This window comes from Castanea sativa, chromosome 2, assembly GCF_040712315.1.
Source record: "Castanea sativa cultivar Marrone di Chiusa Pesio chromosome 2, ASM4071231v1".
In the NCBI taxonomy this organism is placed as follows: domain Eukaryota; kingdom Viridiplantae; phylum Streptophyta; class Magnoliopsida; order Fagales; family Fagaceae; genus Castanea; species Castanea sativa.
The window spans coordinates 49,406,092-49,422,019 of NC_134014.1; the positions used below are offsets into that span (position 1 = coordinate 49,406,092).

At 36.5% G+C, this 15,928-nt stretch overlaps 2 protein-coding genes across 2 annotated transcripts; both read left to right on the forward strand.

Annotated features, from left to right (window-relative positions):
* The first annotated feature begins 5,015 nt into the window (after nucleotides 1-5,015).
* Nucleotides 5,016-5,453, forward strand: LOC142625463 (uncharacterized). Its single transcript, XM_075799114.1, has one exon. It carries the CDS (start codon nucleotides 5,016-5,018, stop codon nucleotides 5,451-5,453), a length of 438 nt encoding a protein of 145 aa, XP_075655229.1.
* A 3,449-nt stretch (nucleotides 5,454-8,902) lies between these two features.
* On the forward strand, nucleotides 8,903-15,403 carry LOC142625464 (protein DETOXIFICATION 27-like). Its single transcript, XM_075799116.1, has 8 exons — nucleotides 8,903-9,239; nucleotides 9,375-9,916; nucleotides 10,075-10,161; nucleotides 10,743-10,799; nucleotides 14,556-14,794; nucleotides 14,915-15,033; nucleotides 15,128-15,217; nucleotides 15,350-15,403. The coding sequence occupies exons 1-8, from the start codon at nucleotides 8,946-8,948 to the stop codon at nucleotides 15,401-15,403; spliced, it is 1,482 nt and encodes a 493-aa protein (XP_075655231.1). The 5' UTR covers nucleotides 8,903-8,945.
* The last annotated feature ends 525 nt before the right edge of the window (nucleotides 15,404-15,928 follow it).

The following is a 15,928-nucleotide window of genomic DNA, read 5'->3' on the forward strand; positions in this document are numbered from 1 at the left end:
ACCGTTTTTAATGTTATTTCCGGTTTTACCTCATAACCGGACCGAATTTGAGGCCAGTTCCCGGTTGAACCGGTCGGACCGGCCGGTCCGGTCCGGTTTTTAAAACTATGGGTAGAACAACTAGATGAGCAAATAGTATACCTTAGGCTTGACTCTTGATGCGCATTAAATATATATAATAAATACTCTCATATTTGTATATTTAGCTTTATTTTTATGTTAATGAAATTGAGTAAAAGACAAGGGAAAAAGAGAAGAAGCTATCCTCACAATTTAAGTGTGACCATGTGGAATTACAAAGTAGTAAGTGTGACCATGTGTAATTACAAAGTAGGTCAATTGTCAAGTCAACTTAAAGAGTAATTTTAGTATCACATAAATTGACACAGCTATTTTACGTGTTAAATTATAATTGGTTGTTTGTCACTTTTATATGGACCTATTACTTTTTCTCTACTACTCACAATTTACTACGTGGATAATTGTGATATAAGTTGTGTCATTTTATGTGGTCTTAAAATTTTTCCAACTTAAGAGCCACGTGTGAAAGCTAAGAAAAGAAAGAAAATAAATAAATAAAAGAAACTAGGTTGTTTCATGGAATAAGAGATATACAGGGCTTGAGGGTCCTAATTTGATGGGCCTATCCGTTACTCCAACGAAATTGTGAAGAGTTTTTATTGTGCCTCATTTGTTTTGGGTTTGTGAAGTAAGGGCTCATGGTCAGCTTGTTGTGTGAATATAAGCAGCAAAACGAAGTAATAGAAACAGAGGATAAAATCTTTTACCCAAAAAAGAAAAAAAAGTAAGAAAAGGAGGCTAATCCAACTTGTATTATTAGGACAATGTCAGTGTGTCAGGCGGCACTTCTCTTATATAAGCCTTAGGTTAGTTTATAAAGAGAATAGAAAAAATCGGGAGGGTAGGAGGCTGAGGCCAGGGCTGGAACTGGAATGCAGTGCCCCATGTGACTCTCTCTATGGCTTTTCTCTTAATAATAGCACTGTGACTTCTCTAACTTCTCTATTACAATCTAGTTTTATTTTATTATTTAGTTCAATGTTTAATATTTATTTTTTGTGTTCTATTTCAATTAGTATGAGTAGCTAAATTTTTAATTAAGGTTGAAGATGAGACATTATTAAGATTATCAATATTATTTATGAGATTTGATTTCTTTTTTTCCATAGTAGTTGTATTTTAATAATTTTATTGTTATTTCTTCATATCTATTAACTAAGATAGGAATCTTAGTACGAGTTCAATCATGTTTATCTCATAATTTAGGATTTATCTTAATTGATTAAATGATTAGTTTATTATTTCCTAATTTTAAAATTGATTTTTTTTTTTTGGGTGATTTGTTTATCAACGGATACAATTAATGATTTGATTTTAAATTGGATATCTCTTGTGATTTTTTTCTCAATGGATCAAATTGATGATTTTATTTTACTTTTGGAAGCAAAAAATAGCATATTAAAATAGAGATTTTAATGAGAATATCTTTCATGATAGGAAGATTGATTTATAGATTATTATGCAATAGTTTAGGAAAAAGTAGTGATCATGAATATATACTAATATGAATTAATAAAACAAATTCCAAAACCTTAATTCTTTTCTTAAGATTGTTTACATCTCTTTACTTTTTTTTTTTATCTCCTTGCTTAGATTAATTATTTCCTTAGTTTTATTTAATTTCAAAGTAATTAATTTTTATTGAACTAGATTAGGATTTTTTTAGTTAAGGTTTAGTTAATTTCTCTATGTTCATACAAGTTCGTGTGGGTTCGACCTTACTATTGCAAAACTATACTTCGATACTGTTCATACATTTGCAAAAATATATAAATTTCACGGCAAAAGCAAGGTCGAACTCCATAGACTTATATGAATGTAGGAAAATTAATAAAACATTAACTAAATAAATCTTAATCTAGTTTAATAAAAAGTGATTACTTTGAAATTAAATATATCTAAGAAAATAATTAATCTAATCAAGGAGATAATAAAAAAAAGTAAAGAGATGTAAACAATCTAAAGAAAAGAATTAAGGTTTTGGAATTTGTTTTATTAATTCATATTAGTATATATTCATGATCACTACTTTTTCCTAAACTATTGCATAATAATCTATAAATCAATCTTGCTATCAATCTGACGACCGCCAAGGCGAAGCGTGCCGCGTAGTGTTAAGGAAGGTACATGATGACCATTGGGTCCCTGATGACCCCTCAATACCTGACGACTCATTGATACCTGACGACTGTTGGGGTGGAACGCGTCACACAGTGTCACGCTTCCTTTGTGACCGATGATACTTTTGGTAAGCTCATAATGCTCTTGGTGACCAAAAACTCTAAGGTGTTAAAAAAAAATAAAACTGGTGAAAATATCCCCTATCAGAAAGTATTTACTATATCAAGACAACCAGCCACAATCAATAATATCATATCATGTGTTTAAATTATTAACTGAGACTCTAGTCACAAATATCCATAAAAAATCTCTAGCTGAGGCCTAAGAGAGATAGAGACAAGCTTAAGTCCAACCCAAGCCCAACTCTAACCCTTAGCCCATTATCTTTCAATCTACCACTTAAGTGGTGCTATGTTTTATAAACCTACATGAGAAGTCATCTCTAACCAATGTGAAACACAAGCATAGTTTAAGAGTTTGAAATACACATACTCCAACACCCATTACTCACGAATTTACTCACCCAATTCCCATATAAAGAATTAGAGAGAACCCATCAACGAACCTCAGAGTTTAAACCCTCATCAATCTCTTTACCCTCTTCCTCTTTAATTGCCAAATTTATGAGAAGAGATTGAAACCATCACACCCATTACTACCTTCAAAGTTTTAGTGTTAATTGGAGCATGGGAATTATTGGAGCAAGCCCAAACTTGCCAAGGAAACTTGGAGATTGCAATTGGAGGTACTTTTCACCCAGTTCTTGGATTTTCTTTTTTTGAAGTACTTTGGAGTTTAGTGTTTGATGGGACTGATGCCTCCAGCTCATATAGACGACATTAAGATAATGACGAAGTCAACTCTTACGACGAGCCAACCAGGCACCCGCATTAATGACAAAGACACCCAGCCATTTAATAAGGGGATAACCTCTCGGACGGTTACATAAATAGCTACGCAGACCGTTGGACGCCCATTAAAGACCACATTAAAATGACACAAGGCGTTACCCATATGAGCATTATAGCTGCAATCATTGCTCCAACGGTTAGAAGTCAGGAGAACATATATATACGGTCCTTACAAGCACCAGGGGGAGATATGAATAATAGAAAACGCACTTACTCATTGTATTTCTTGAATATTGTTTGAACCCTCAATATACTAACTTTGGCATCGGAGGCATTATGGCAGGCACCACACCGATATCCATTTTCAAGGAGTTGATTGTTTCCTCCACGACGCCAGCAACCATTCGGTTCCATCTGGACGAACTCAATACAACTGACAAACCTGTGCTTCATCAGTTTGGCGTCGTTTGTGGGAACGACATTTTCGTACTAAGGTTCGAAAAGAGTAGTTTCTACTAGCTTTAATATTCAGATGGAGTCAAATCAGGATTCAGCGACCTTGGCCCAACAAGTCCAAGCACTTGCGGCTACTGTTGAAAAGCTCACCAGACAGAATCAGGAGATGAGGCAACAGCTTCAGCAAGAGGAGAATCGGTCCAAAGCTGTCCAAGAGGATGAAGGAGATAGCCATGGTAGAAGCAACCAACGAAGGACCTCTACTCCAGACGAGCAAAATTCTGATCTCCTTCAAGAGATGAGGAAAGAGATGGACGAACTGAGAAATGCCATTAAGGAGAAGACCGATCGGAGCCTGGACAGGATGGTCAGGGCGACAGATTCTCCTTTTACCGTGGCAGTCTTGGAACGATCAGTACCGGCGAAGTTTCGGTTGCCTCAGCTTGAGCCTTTCAACGGGCTTAAGGACCCCCAGGACCACCTTAATACCTTCAAGACGACATTGGGACTCCAGCAGCCCCTTGATGAAATAATGTGTTGCGCTTTCCCTACCATGCTTAAGGGAGCTGCAAGAGAGTGGTTTACAAAACTGCCAACCTCATCCATTGATAACTTTGAACAGCTAAGTAGCGCCTTCCTGTGCCACTTCGTCGGAGGACAACGTCCTAAAAGACCCGTGGATCACCTACTCACTATTAAGCAAGGGGAGAAAGAAACTTTGCGGTCATACGTGAAACGTTTCACTAGAGAAACCCTGGAGGTGGACGACGCTGACGACAAAGTATAGCTGACAACCTTTAAGGCAGGGCTGAAGTCTAGGGAGTTTATGGTTTCACTGGCGAAAAATCCACCTAAGACGATGGCAGAAATGCTCCTAAAAGCGCAGAAGTACATGAACGTAGAAGATGCATTAGTAGCCATAGTGGACGAAGAAAAGCCAGCAAAAGAGGGAAGGAAGGAGGACGAACACAAGGGTAAAAGAGGGAACGTTCAGGTCGTCGAAACAGTGACGGAGATAAAAGGAATGACGAAAGAGCTCCACAAATGGTAAAATTTACTCCTCTGGTTATACCTATTGATAAAATCTTAATGCAGATTAAGGATGAGCACATCCTCAAGTCGCCGAGGCTATTACATTCTTCTCCCAATGTGCGTGACAAGAACAAGTACTGCTGGTTCCACAAAGATCACGGCCACTACACAGAGGATTGCAGGGACCTGAAAGGACAAATATAAGAATTGATACAAAAAGGGAAATTACAGAAGTATGTGAAAAATGGAGAGTCCAGCATGTTTAAGGATGGTAATAAGCACCTGCACGAATCCTCGTCAAGAAGCGGAGATCGTCTGTTCCAGCCACCACAAGATGTGATCGGGGAGATAAAGACGATTGCAGGAAGGCTATTCGCGGGAGGGTCATTCAGATCCTTAAAAAAGGCGTGCCAGCGGCAAGTAAATAGCGTCCACATGATACCCCCGTTCAAGCAAAGATAGACGAACCAGGATATGTCTTTCAATGAAGAGGACGCTAAAGGGGTGAAGCAACCTCACAATGACCCCTTGGTCATCATGCTCACGATTGAAGGGTTCAATACCAAGAGGATCCTCATAGATAATGGTAGCTCCGCGGATATCATCTACCTGCCTGCCTTCCAACAGCTAAAGCTAGATCCAGGAAGGCTGCGTCCATTTGACTCCCCCCTCGTCAGCTTCAGTGGGGACAGGGTGTACCCAAAGGGCATAGTGACGCTGACAGTAACAGTAGGGACCTACCCGAAGCAGCTGACCCGTCAACTGGACTTTTTGGTGGTAGATTGCCCATCGTCCTATAATGTAATTATTGGGAGACCTACACTTAACCGGTGGAAGTCAGCCACATCCACCTATTGCCTAAAGGTAAAGTTTCCAACTGAGAATGACGTTGGAGAAGTGAAAGGAGATTAGGTCTTGGCCCGGGAATGCTACCAAGCCGTCCTGGCTACAAAGGAGAACCATACATGGGTGATCAAGGAGAAGGAGGAAGATAAAGTGGAAGCCTTGGAGACAGTAGAATTGATCGAAGGAGAAGCATCTAGGACGACAAGAATAAGGACGATGCTGAGTCCCGAGATGAGAACAAGGCTTATAAGGTTTCTCAAAGAAAACCTGGACGTCTTCACGTGGAGTCACGAGGACATGCCAGGCATATCCCCAAAAGTTATCCAACACAAGCTGAACGTAGATCCAGAAAAAAAGCCCGTCCAGCAAAGACGACGAGTCTTCGCGCCAGAACGAAACCAAGCAATTACAGACGAGGTCAACAAACTGCTAGCAGCTGGCTTTATCCGGGAAGTTTACTATCCTGACTGGCTCGCCAACGTCGTACTAGTGAAGAAAGTGAACGAAAAATGGAGAATGTGTGTAGACTTCACGGACCTAAACAAAACTTGCTCGAAAGATAACTTCCCACTACCAAGAATAGATCAACTGGTAGATTCAACGGCCATGCATAAGTTGCTGACATTCATGGATGCTTTCTCAGGATACAACCAGGTAAAAATGGCAAAGGACGACCAAGAAAAAATTGCTTTCATCACTAGTCAAGGGCTCTATTGCTATAGGGTGATGCCCTTTGGACTGAAGAATGCAAGGGCAACTTACCAGAGGCTAGTAAACAAGGTGTTCAATAAGCAGATTGGCAGGAATATGGAGGTGTACGTAGACGATATGCTCGTCAAAAGCAGAGAAGAGCTTGGCCATCTTGGCGACCTTAAGGAGACTTTTGCCACCCTTAGAGAGTACCAGATGAAGTTGAACCCTAGCAAGTGTGTTTTCGGTGTAGCCTCAGGAAAATTCTTAGGGTTCATGGTGTCTCAAAGAGGGATAGAGGCCAACCCAGAGAAAGTTCAGGCCATACTTAACATGGCATCACCCAAGACTGTCAAAGAAGTCCAAAAGCTCATAGGAAGGATTGTGGCTCTCAATAGGTTTGTTTCTAAAGCAACGGACAGGTGCCTGCCCTTCTTCAAGACATTGAAGCAAGCATTCGCCTGGACTGAAGAATGCGAAGCAGCGTTTCAAAAACTCAAACGTTACTTGAGCAGTCCCCCCTCCTAAGTCCCTCTAAGGAGGGGGACAATTTGTATCTATATATCTGTCAACGTCGGTCGCAGCCGTGAGTGCAGCTTTGATTCAAGAAGAAAACAAGAAACAACTCCCAGTTTATTATGTCAGCCAGGCTCTCCAAGGAGCAGAAGCCAGATATCCCAGGATTGAAAAAATTGTGTTCACCCTCGTGGTAGCTTCGCACAAGCTGCGGCCATATTTCAAAGCAAACCCAATCCTGGTGATGACGGACCAACCCATCAAGAAGTCAATGAACAAACCTGAAGCAACCGAAAGAATGGTTCAGTGGGCAATTGAGCTCAGCCAGTTTGACATCGAATACCACCCCAGAATAGCCATCAAAGCACAAGCCCTAACAGACTTCATTGCTGAATTCACCCTCCCCAAAGATGACAACCCCGACGACGACACAGAACGCTGGACGATCCAGACTGATGGTTCTTCAGCTCAAAAAAGGGGAGGAGTAGGAGTCATCATAAAGGCCCCTGACGGAGAAACACTCAAATACGGAGTTCGACTGAAATTTTCAACTACCAATAACGAGGCCGAGTACGAAGGAATACTGACGGGGCTGAAACTCGGGAAGGCACTCGGGGTTAAGAACCTGCTTATGCAGAACGACTCGAAGTTAGTGATAGGGTAGATCAAAGAAGAATATGAAGCAAAGGAGGAAAGAATGCAAAGATACCTCAAGCTGACGAAACATCTAGCCCGGGAGTTTGACAAAGTGGAATTCGCGCAGATCCCCAGAGGTCAAAACATGGAGTTTAGTGTTTGATGGGACTGACGCCTCCAGCTCACATAGACGACATTAAGTTAATGACGAAGTCATCTCTTGCGACGAGCCAACCGGGCACCCGCATTAATGACGAAGACACCCAGCCATTTAATAAGGGGATAACATCTCGGACGGTTACATAAACAACTATGCAGACCGTTGGACACCCATTAAAGACCACATTAAAAGGACACAAGGTGTTACCCATATGAGCATTATAGCTGCAATCATTGCTCCAACGATTAGAAGCCAAGAGAATATATATATATATATATATATATATATATATATATATATATATATATATATATATATACGGTCCTTACAAGCACCAGGGGAGGTATGAATGATAGAAAACGCACTTACTCATTGTATTTCTTGAATATTGTTTTAACCCTCAATAGACTAATTTTGACATCGGAGGCGTTGTGGCAGGCACCACACTGGTGTCCATTTTCAGGGAGTTGATTGTTTCCTCCATGACGCCAGCAACCATTCAGTTCCATCTGGATGAACTCAATACAACTGACGAACCTGTGCTTTATTAGTGTTCTTGTGGGTGGTTGATTCTATGTGGTTGTGATTGATTTTATGTTTATACATGCATGCTTATGTCTATTGGCTAGTCACTTAAACAATTGGGCTTAATTCCATTACTTAGTTTAAAATTGACTAATTTGTAAAATCAGGTAAAGTTTGGGGTCTAAATTGTTTGCATTGGATTAGTAAAGTTTCTCATATAAGTTTTGCGCTCTACTTGCCTCTCTCTCTCTCTCTCTCTCTCTCTCTCTATATATATATATATATATATATATATATGGTTTGAAACTTCAAACCACAAATATGGAACATCACAAATAAAATAATATTATTAGTACTCCTAGTCCTAGGCACTCACATGAACGCCGATTCAGATGTCTAAATCTTTGTATCATAATACAAGCATGTGCTTTCATAGCTAAACAATCATGTTAATTATAATCATTTGTCGTAACATTCGATAAGATGCCAAGCATTTGTCATCAATGAATTCAAATAGAGATAGGTCCTTTTCCTTATAACCACGTAACTTCAAAAGATAAGTGACTTATTATAGAGCAAATATGGTATAGGGCATAGGGGAGGTGGGATTTGATTGTCTTTATCGTATTGTCGGTGTGTTTAATAGCAAAAATTCTAGAAACACAAATACTATCATAATTTTGCCATAATAATTCCAGTGGCAGATTATAAGTCGTAAAAATAATGGTATCATGTGAAAATGACAAACATTCCATCATAATTTACCAAATATAATATTGATAGTTGTAACATAAATTATGGTATTTAATAATATAATCAATATCCAAACAATGCCACCGTTCACTAATTAGCGAAAGTACAATTATATATAAAGCATTTAATTGTACTTCAGTTTTATTTATTCTAAAATTTACAGTATAAATAATCTTTTCATGTGATATCTCCTCAACAAAACAAGTGGTTCTGTACTTCTATCTTTTTGGCTCTCTCAAATCACATATCACAAAAGAGTCCCGAATAAAAAAGTTAGAATGCCAAATAGCAGTGCTATTGAGGAATCAAAGGTTCCCTTACTAGATGATCTATGTTCAACCAATCAATCAAATAACAACGAAGATGGTCATGATTGTCATGACCTTGTGCAGAGGGTTTGGTTTGAATCCAAGAAACTATGGCACATAGTTGGCCCTGCAATCTTCTTCCGTGCCACCAACTTCTCCATGATACTAATCACCCAAATCTTTGCTGGCCATTTGGGTGATCTTGAGCTAGCTGCTATGTCACTTGCTTATAATGTCATCATTGGCTTCGACTTTGGTCTTTTGGTAGTTCATCTTTTCTCCCTCTAACCTATCTTTTTGTGTTATGAAATCTCTCTCAAGATTTCTCTCTCTCTCTCTCTCTCTCTCTCTTTTTAATTTTTATATTCTGTATTTATTTTCATATTTATTTTATTTCAGTTGGGAATGGCAAGTGCACTAGAAACTCTATGTGGTCAAGCTTTTGGAGCCAAAAAGCATTACATGTTAGGTGTATACTTGCAACGTTCATGGATTATTTTGTTTCTTTGCTGCGTTCTAATACTGCCTTTGTTCCTATACACCTCTCCAATCTTGAAGTTCATGGGACAACCTTCAAATGTTGCTGATTTAACTGGGGTAGTGGCCATGTGGGTTATGCCACTTCACTTTTGCTTGGGGTTTCTTTTTCCCTTGCAGAGATTCTTGCAATGCCAGCTTAAGACTGGTGTTATTGCATGGGTGTCTTTGGTGGTGCTTGTGGTGCATGTGATTATAAGTTGGTTGTTTGTGTATGTGTTCAAACTTGGAGTGATTGGTACTGCTGCGACTTTGAGTTTTTCTTGGTGGCTCTTAGGGTTGGGGTTGTTGTTTTACGCACTATTTGGTGGGTGCCCTTTGACTTGGAATGGTTTCTCAATTGAAGCATTTTCAGGTCTCTGGGAGTTCACTAAGCTCTCTGCTGCTTCTGGGGTCATGATTTGGTATACTCTCTTCCTCACCAATACATATATTCCTTTCCTCCTACTAACTTACATTGCTAGCTCCTTTAATAACCTAACAGCCTTTCAATTAATTGATCATGAATTATTATTATTAATGAATTTCCCTTCTTCTTCTCCTTTCTCTTTTTCTTTAACAGCTTGGAGAACTGGTACTACAGAATATTGATATTGATCACTGGAGGCCTTAATAATGCAGAGATTGATCTGGATGCTTTATCCATCTGGTCTGCAACTATATATTGCATTTGATACCATTATTGGGCATAGTAAACATGTACATGATGCACACTTAAATGCTTTATCCATCTGGTCTGCAACTACATATTGCATTTGATACCATTATTGGGCATAGTGAACATGTACATGATGCACACTAAAAATGCATACATTTGTCATTCATAATACTTTCATAATAATTTTATAATAAATAAAAGCAAACCACAAATTTTAGCAAAACAATGATTTTAGAAGTGTGCTAGCCAATATCATATTATAGAATCATTGCTCTTTTGTGAACTGTTGGTGGCCAACATGGAAAGTATCGACTAGATTGTTTGCTATATAATTTCCCAATAATAAAAAGAAATTCTTTTGTACTGAATTCGGCTCAAACTTTTGTGGAAGTATTCACATGCGGACTTGGTTTAAGTCTAAATGATGACACGTGTTTAAAAGTGAATACATGTCATTATCTCAACGAGTTCAGTATTACTGAACACTAGACCTAAATTTGACCCTTTACAAGCATGTTAAACCATCCCAACTTTTTATCTATGACTTCTTTTTATTTTCTCTCAATTGGCAGCATGTCCACTAGTAGCTGGCAGATGATGATTCCACTCTCTTTCTTCGCTGGAGCTGGGTAATTTTTATTTCCAATTATCTTTATTGACTTTAACTTTTTTTAGCACTTCCAGTTTCGCATTATTATTATGAGAGTGCATGATTTTGGTTGGCCAACGGCCTCATCAACTTTTTAATCATCTCGGAATCTGCATTCGTATCCACTCGCGTAAAATAAATAAATAAATATAGATATAAAAGGAAGTTAAACAGAATCTAAAGGAACTAGTTTAGAAAATATTTTAATAATTAAAAAAATGATTTTCCAGAAAAAAAAAAAATTTTATACATATTTTTTTATGAGAGTGGATATTAAAACTTCTCTAAAATGGTTCATTTACAAATAATCTATATTGCATTCGCTAATCGGATCCATATATAGATATATATATTTAATTATATATCTCAATAGTGTAACAAAGAATATAAACTCAATCATGTAGTTTTAAAAGAAAAAAAAAATTAAAATTAAAAAAATTCGATAATCTATTGTTCAACTAATTTTTAATAAAAACCAATGTTATAAATTTTGTTCTGTCTCAGTATGTAAATTGGAGTGGTAATACCCTTTATTCCACCTAGAATCAAATTTTGGTCTATTTTAGGCATTTTGACAATTTTGGTCAAAATGCAAATTTCACTTGGAATGAGTTACAACCTCTTTTTTCCATTTTTGAATCTAACAGGCCTTTTTTCCTACTTCATACAACGAAGTTTTGAGTTTCACTAATTCTATTCTACCTCACGATATCAAGTATAATTAAAAAAAAAAAAATCCACAACAGTGAACAGAGAGAGAGAGAGGATAAACAAACTTTAATAATTCTTTGAACCTAAGGTAGATTACTCATGAATTCTTCAATCTTCACATATTTGCAACACAAAGAGAGAAAGACGAGGATAGTGCTATAAGTAAAAAGTTTAAAACATAGAGAGAAGAACAAGGAAACCAATTACATGTTTTCGGGTAGACGAGATGAAGAGAGAGGTGGTATTATATATATTTGATATATGTATCTATTTTCTCATATTGAGATAGACTCTACATTAGTGAGGCCCATCCTATAAATACATATATTAGATACATGATTTTTTTTTTGGTTGAAAAAGTGGGGTTAGGTGGGATAGGTGAAATCTTAGCAACTAGTGCCCTATTTTATCAACCTCAAATCTAGCAAGAGCTAACAGTGAAAAAAAAAACAGTACTTATATATATATATATATATATATATATATATATATATATATATTTGTAAAAAAAGAGGGAAAAAAAATACTTCACGTTATTAATTGACAAAAAAGTTTAAGGATACGGGGAAAAAACCCACCATTTTTTTCACATAAATTGAATCACATGGTGGTCCCAACTGAGTTGAGTAACTTGAGTTGAAGGTTTAATCAATAATGTGAAATGTTCGGTTCTTTATGTAAGGTTTAATCATAAATTGCAACACTACTTTAAAATTATTTGATTTAATTTCTTACACCTTTTTTTTTATTAGTTTAATTTTTTTTTACACCCTTAAACTAGGATTTAGTGTAATTTTTCCTACATATTTTTAACAACTTAATTATTCGGTTAATACGTAATAGTAGTACTAGTAACAACCTAATTATCTCGACAACTCTCTAATTGGGCTACGAGGGGTTGATCTAAAAGGGAATTTTAGCCCAAGCTTTGAAGACAGTAGCGGTGAGATATGGGTTTGTAGCTCTTTTGTGGTTGGGCTTTTGGATGTTGGTATCATGGTATGACCCACAGTGTGATTTTGAGTGGCCGAAATTCATTAAGCAGAGACTCAACAAAAGTCAAAATCTTAGAGCACTAGTATTAGCTATGCTATCTTAAATGTCATTTTAACACACAAAATCTTCCTCTGTCTATTTTATCACACTATATTTTAATATGTTCCACATCACATGTTCTATTTTAAAATTTCAACACATTAAATTAATATAAATATCCAATAAAAAATCATTTAATTTCTTTAAATCCAAAATTTTGTTCAACATGCATGAGAATGACACAGGCCCTCCAGAGTGAATAAAAAAATTTTTGCAACATGCTACAGTGCAGTTCCATTAATGGAACAGCATTGTAGCATGTCTCAAAAAATTTTGAGATTTAAAACATCTCATGAAGCATAGAATTTAGTGTTTGGTGTACCAAATGCCAAAAATTTGGCATTTGGAACACCTAATGTGAATGCTCTAAGAGCACTTGCATTAGTGCTTTTATGATAAAAATCTAATATTTTCATGAATTGTAGCATAAGATAGATACTCTAATGTGAGGTATTTTGAAATATGCGTATTTAAAATAGAGAAAGTAAATTCTTATGCTAAAATAGGCCGAAAATTTTACATGAGCAAATACAAATGCTCTAAGGGCTATACCACTATATTAGTGACATCAATTAAAAATAAATATAAATAAATAAGTGCCATAGAACTATCAGGCATACCTGTGTATTATTACGCTACTGACTTATATCTCGCAATAATAGTCCCTCCTTAATAACTAAGCGCCTGGGATTGAATTCTTTTCTAAATTATCTACCTTCCTTTCGTTTTATAATTGTTACATATATGACGATTATAAAGTAAGTTTAATTTGTTTATTTTTCCTCCTAAATGTGGGCGTCTAAAGCTATTTGAGCACTTGATTATTCTCTTGCGTAGATGAGTGTAGTTCTCCTATTCTACACACACCAGGTAATTACATGGAAGAATTCCCTGTGATAACCCCAAGACGTTGGCTACAAATTTTGAAACCAAAATTTAATAGATCTCATAAGCATTTTGGGTTAATTTGTTGTCTATGTCCATTTTATTTAGGAATGGAAAAAATTCCCTTTCTCACTTGATCCGCCCTATCCCATGCTGGTTTTTTCTTGACTTGAAGAGGTCCTGGGATGGGGACGAATTTTGTTCTCCCTACCCCGAAAGCATACTTACATTTTTTTTTTTTTTTCTTTTACTATATATTGAAATTAATTACATATAAACTTTATTTTCTTATACATATTCTATTATCAAAAACATTTGCTTTCTCTATCTCATAGATCTCTTATGATAGTCCATCTACTTTATTTTTATTTCTACGTACCTCGTTCATGCTAAAGCTATCTCGTTAAGATTGATAAAAAATACCTATGACTTGTCTTATCCCTGACCTGGAAAAGGATCATTTTGATCTCCATATGATATAGTTTTATTATTTTCATAGTTTAGATTAAAATTAAATTAAGTTTACAAATTTAAAAATGTACCGATTACCACCTTATTTTAAACTTTTAAATGATGTGGCAACATATACACGTACTTTTAGATTCAAAATATAAAATCTTAACTGTGTGAAATGGAAGATTTTGTTCCTTATTTTATCATATGCCAATTTTCCCCACCCTAAAGTGGAAACGAAGTGAGGATAGAAAACTCGATCCGATCTAACCTTGGCCCAATCACATATATATATATATATATAATTGAAATTTTTTTTTCTAATGTAATTGGAAAGTTTAAATGTTGGGTAAGTGAGAGCTTATTGATTGTGCATTTTCAAGCAAACAATTATTTACTGACGAAAGGAATACTATCTATGGGAAGCAACCATGCATGCATTTCCTTTTGGGCAATCATGCATTATTGTTTCTTTCTTTCTTATTTCTCCCCTTTTGGGCAATCATGTATTATTCTTATTTATCCCTTATAGGAAATCATGCATTATTAAAAAAAAATTATTTACTTTTGGTGATGCTTGTGAATAACCCAGAGTGAGGGTAGCAAATGAACTTGGAGCAGGGAATGGAGAAGGAGCAAAGTTTGCTACAATGGTGTCAGTAATAACATCTACTGTGATCGGCTTCGTATTTTGGTTACTGATAATGATTTTCAACGACAAAATTGATCTCTTATTCACCTCTAGCGAACCCGTCCTGGAAGTGGTGGACAAGCTCAAAGTCCTCTTAGCATTCACCATACTCCTTAATAGCGTTCAGCCAGTTCTCTCTGGTACACTTTTTTTTTTTCTCGCTTTCTTGGTCAATATATGGATTCTAATAAATAATTAGTCTTCCACTAATTTGGTTGGCATTTCACATTTAAGAACACGAAGGCTACATTTTCTTGTAGGAGTGGCTGTGGGGTCAGGATGGCAATCATATGTGGCTTACATAAATCTGGGTTGCTATTACTTGATAGGCCTCCCACTTGGATATCTCTTTGGATGGAGATTCCACCAAGGAGTTAAGGTACGTGCTGTCTCTTTGATCTGATACATGAATACTTAGTATGGGATCTATGGTTAACTTGTTCTGACGCTGCATATAATAATAAACACAATAGGGTATATGGGCTGGAATGATATTTGGTGGAGCCGGGGTCCAAACTCTCATATTGGCTGTGATTGTCTACCGTTGCAACTGGAAGAAGGAGGTAACAGCTAGCCCTTGAGCCCTTGCTGGGTTATTTATGCTCTCTTTTTGGATAAATATATACTATGTATGCTTTCTCACAGATACGCGCTCAAAATTTCCTATCTTGATCATTTGAGGGTGGAACATGCAGGTTGAGAAGGTATACATGTGTGCAGAGAAGTGGGAAGCCTTGGGAAGAAATTAAAAAAAAAAAAAAAGAAGCACTGCAACCAATAGGAATAATGGAGTTGTATTATCAATTATATGTATTTTGGTCATTGATTATCAGTCAAAGATAACATTCCGACTAGGTTAAGGTATACGGTTTTCCCAATCAAAATAGGAATTATTGGTTAAAATCTCATGTATTGGGTCTCACTTATTAAAATGGAGTTTAAGCCTACTTAGGAGAAGTGTTATGAGTATTAGTTAAATAATTAAATTTACTATATCCCAATAACTTAAACTTTTGAAAAAATCGGTAATTTAACAAGAGCAATCCCAAATTTTTTAAAAGGTTTAAGTGGCTAAGGATATCTATTCTTGTGATTGGCCGCTCAACTTGCAGTACCAATAGTTAATAAGAAGAAAGAATTGGTACAATCAGTTGCAAACAAGAGCTAGGAGCTCGAATACATTTTCATTTACATAGCTTTGAGGGTTTATAATGTAATGTATTGCAACTATTCTAATTAGTGAATTGGTTGGTGTTATAGGCCCTGAACAGTTT

Coding starts and splice junctions, on each gene's coding strand:
- LOC142625463 (XM_075799114.1), top strand. CDS start 5,016: ATGTCTTTCAATGAAGAGGACGCTAAAGGGGTGAAGCAACCTCACAAT.
- LOC142625464 (XM_075799116.1), top strand. CDS start 8,946: ATGCCAAATAGCAGTGCTATTGAGGAATCAAAGGTTCCCTTACTAGAT. Junction 10,800..14,555: donor TCTTTCTTCGCTGGAGCTGG/GTAATTTTTATT, acceptor TGAATAACCCAG/AGTGAGGGTAGCAAATGAAC. Junction 15,034..15,127: donor GATTCCACCAAGGAGTTAAG/GTACGTGCTGTC, acceptor TAAACACAATAG/GGTATATGGGCTGGAATGAT.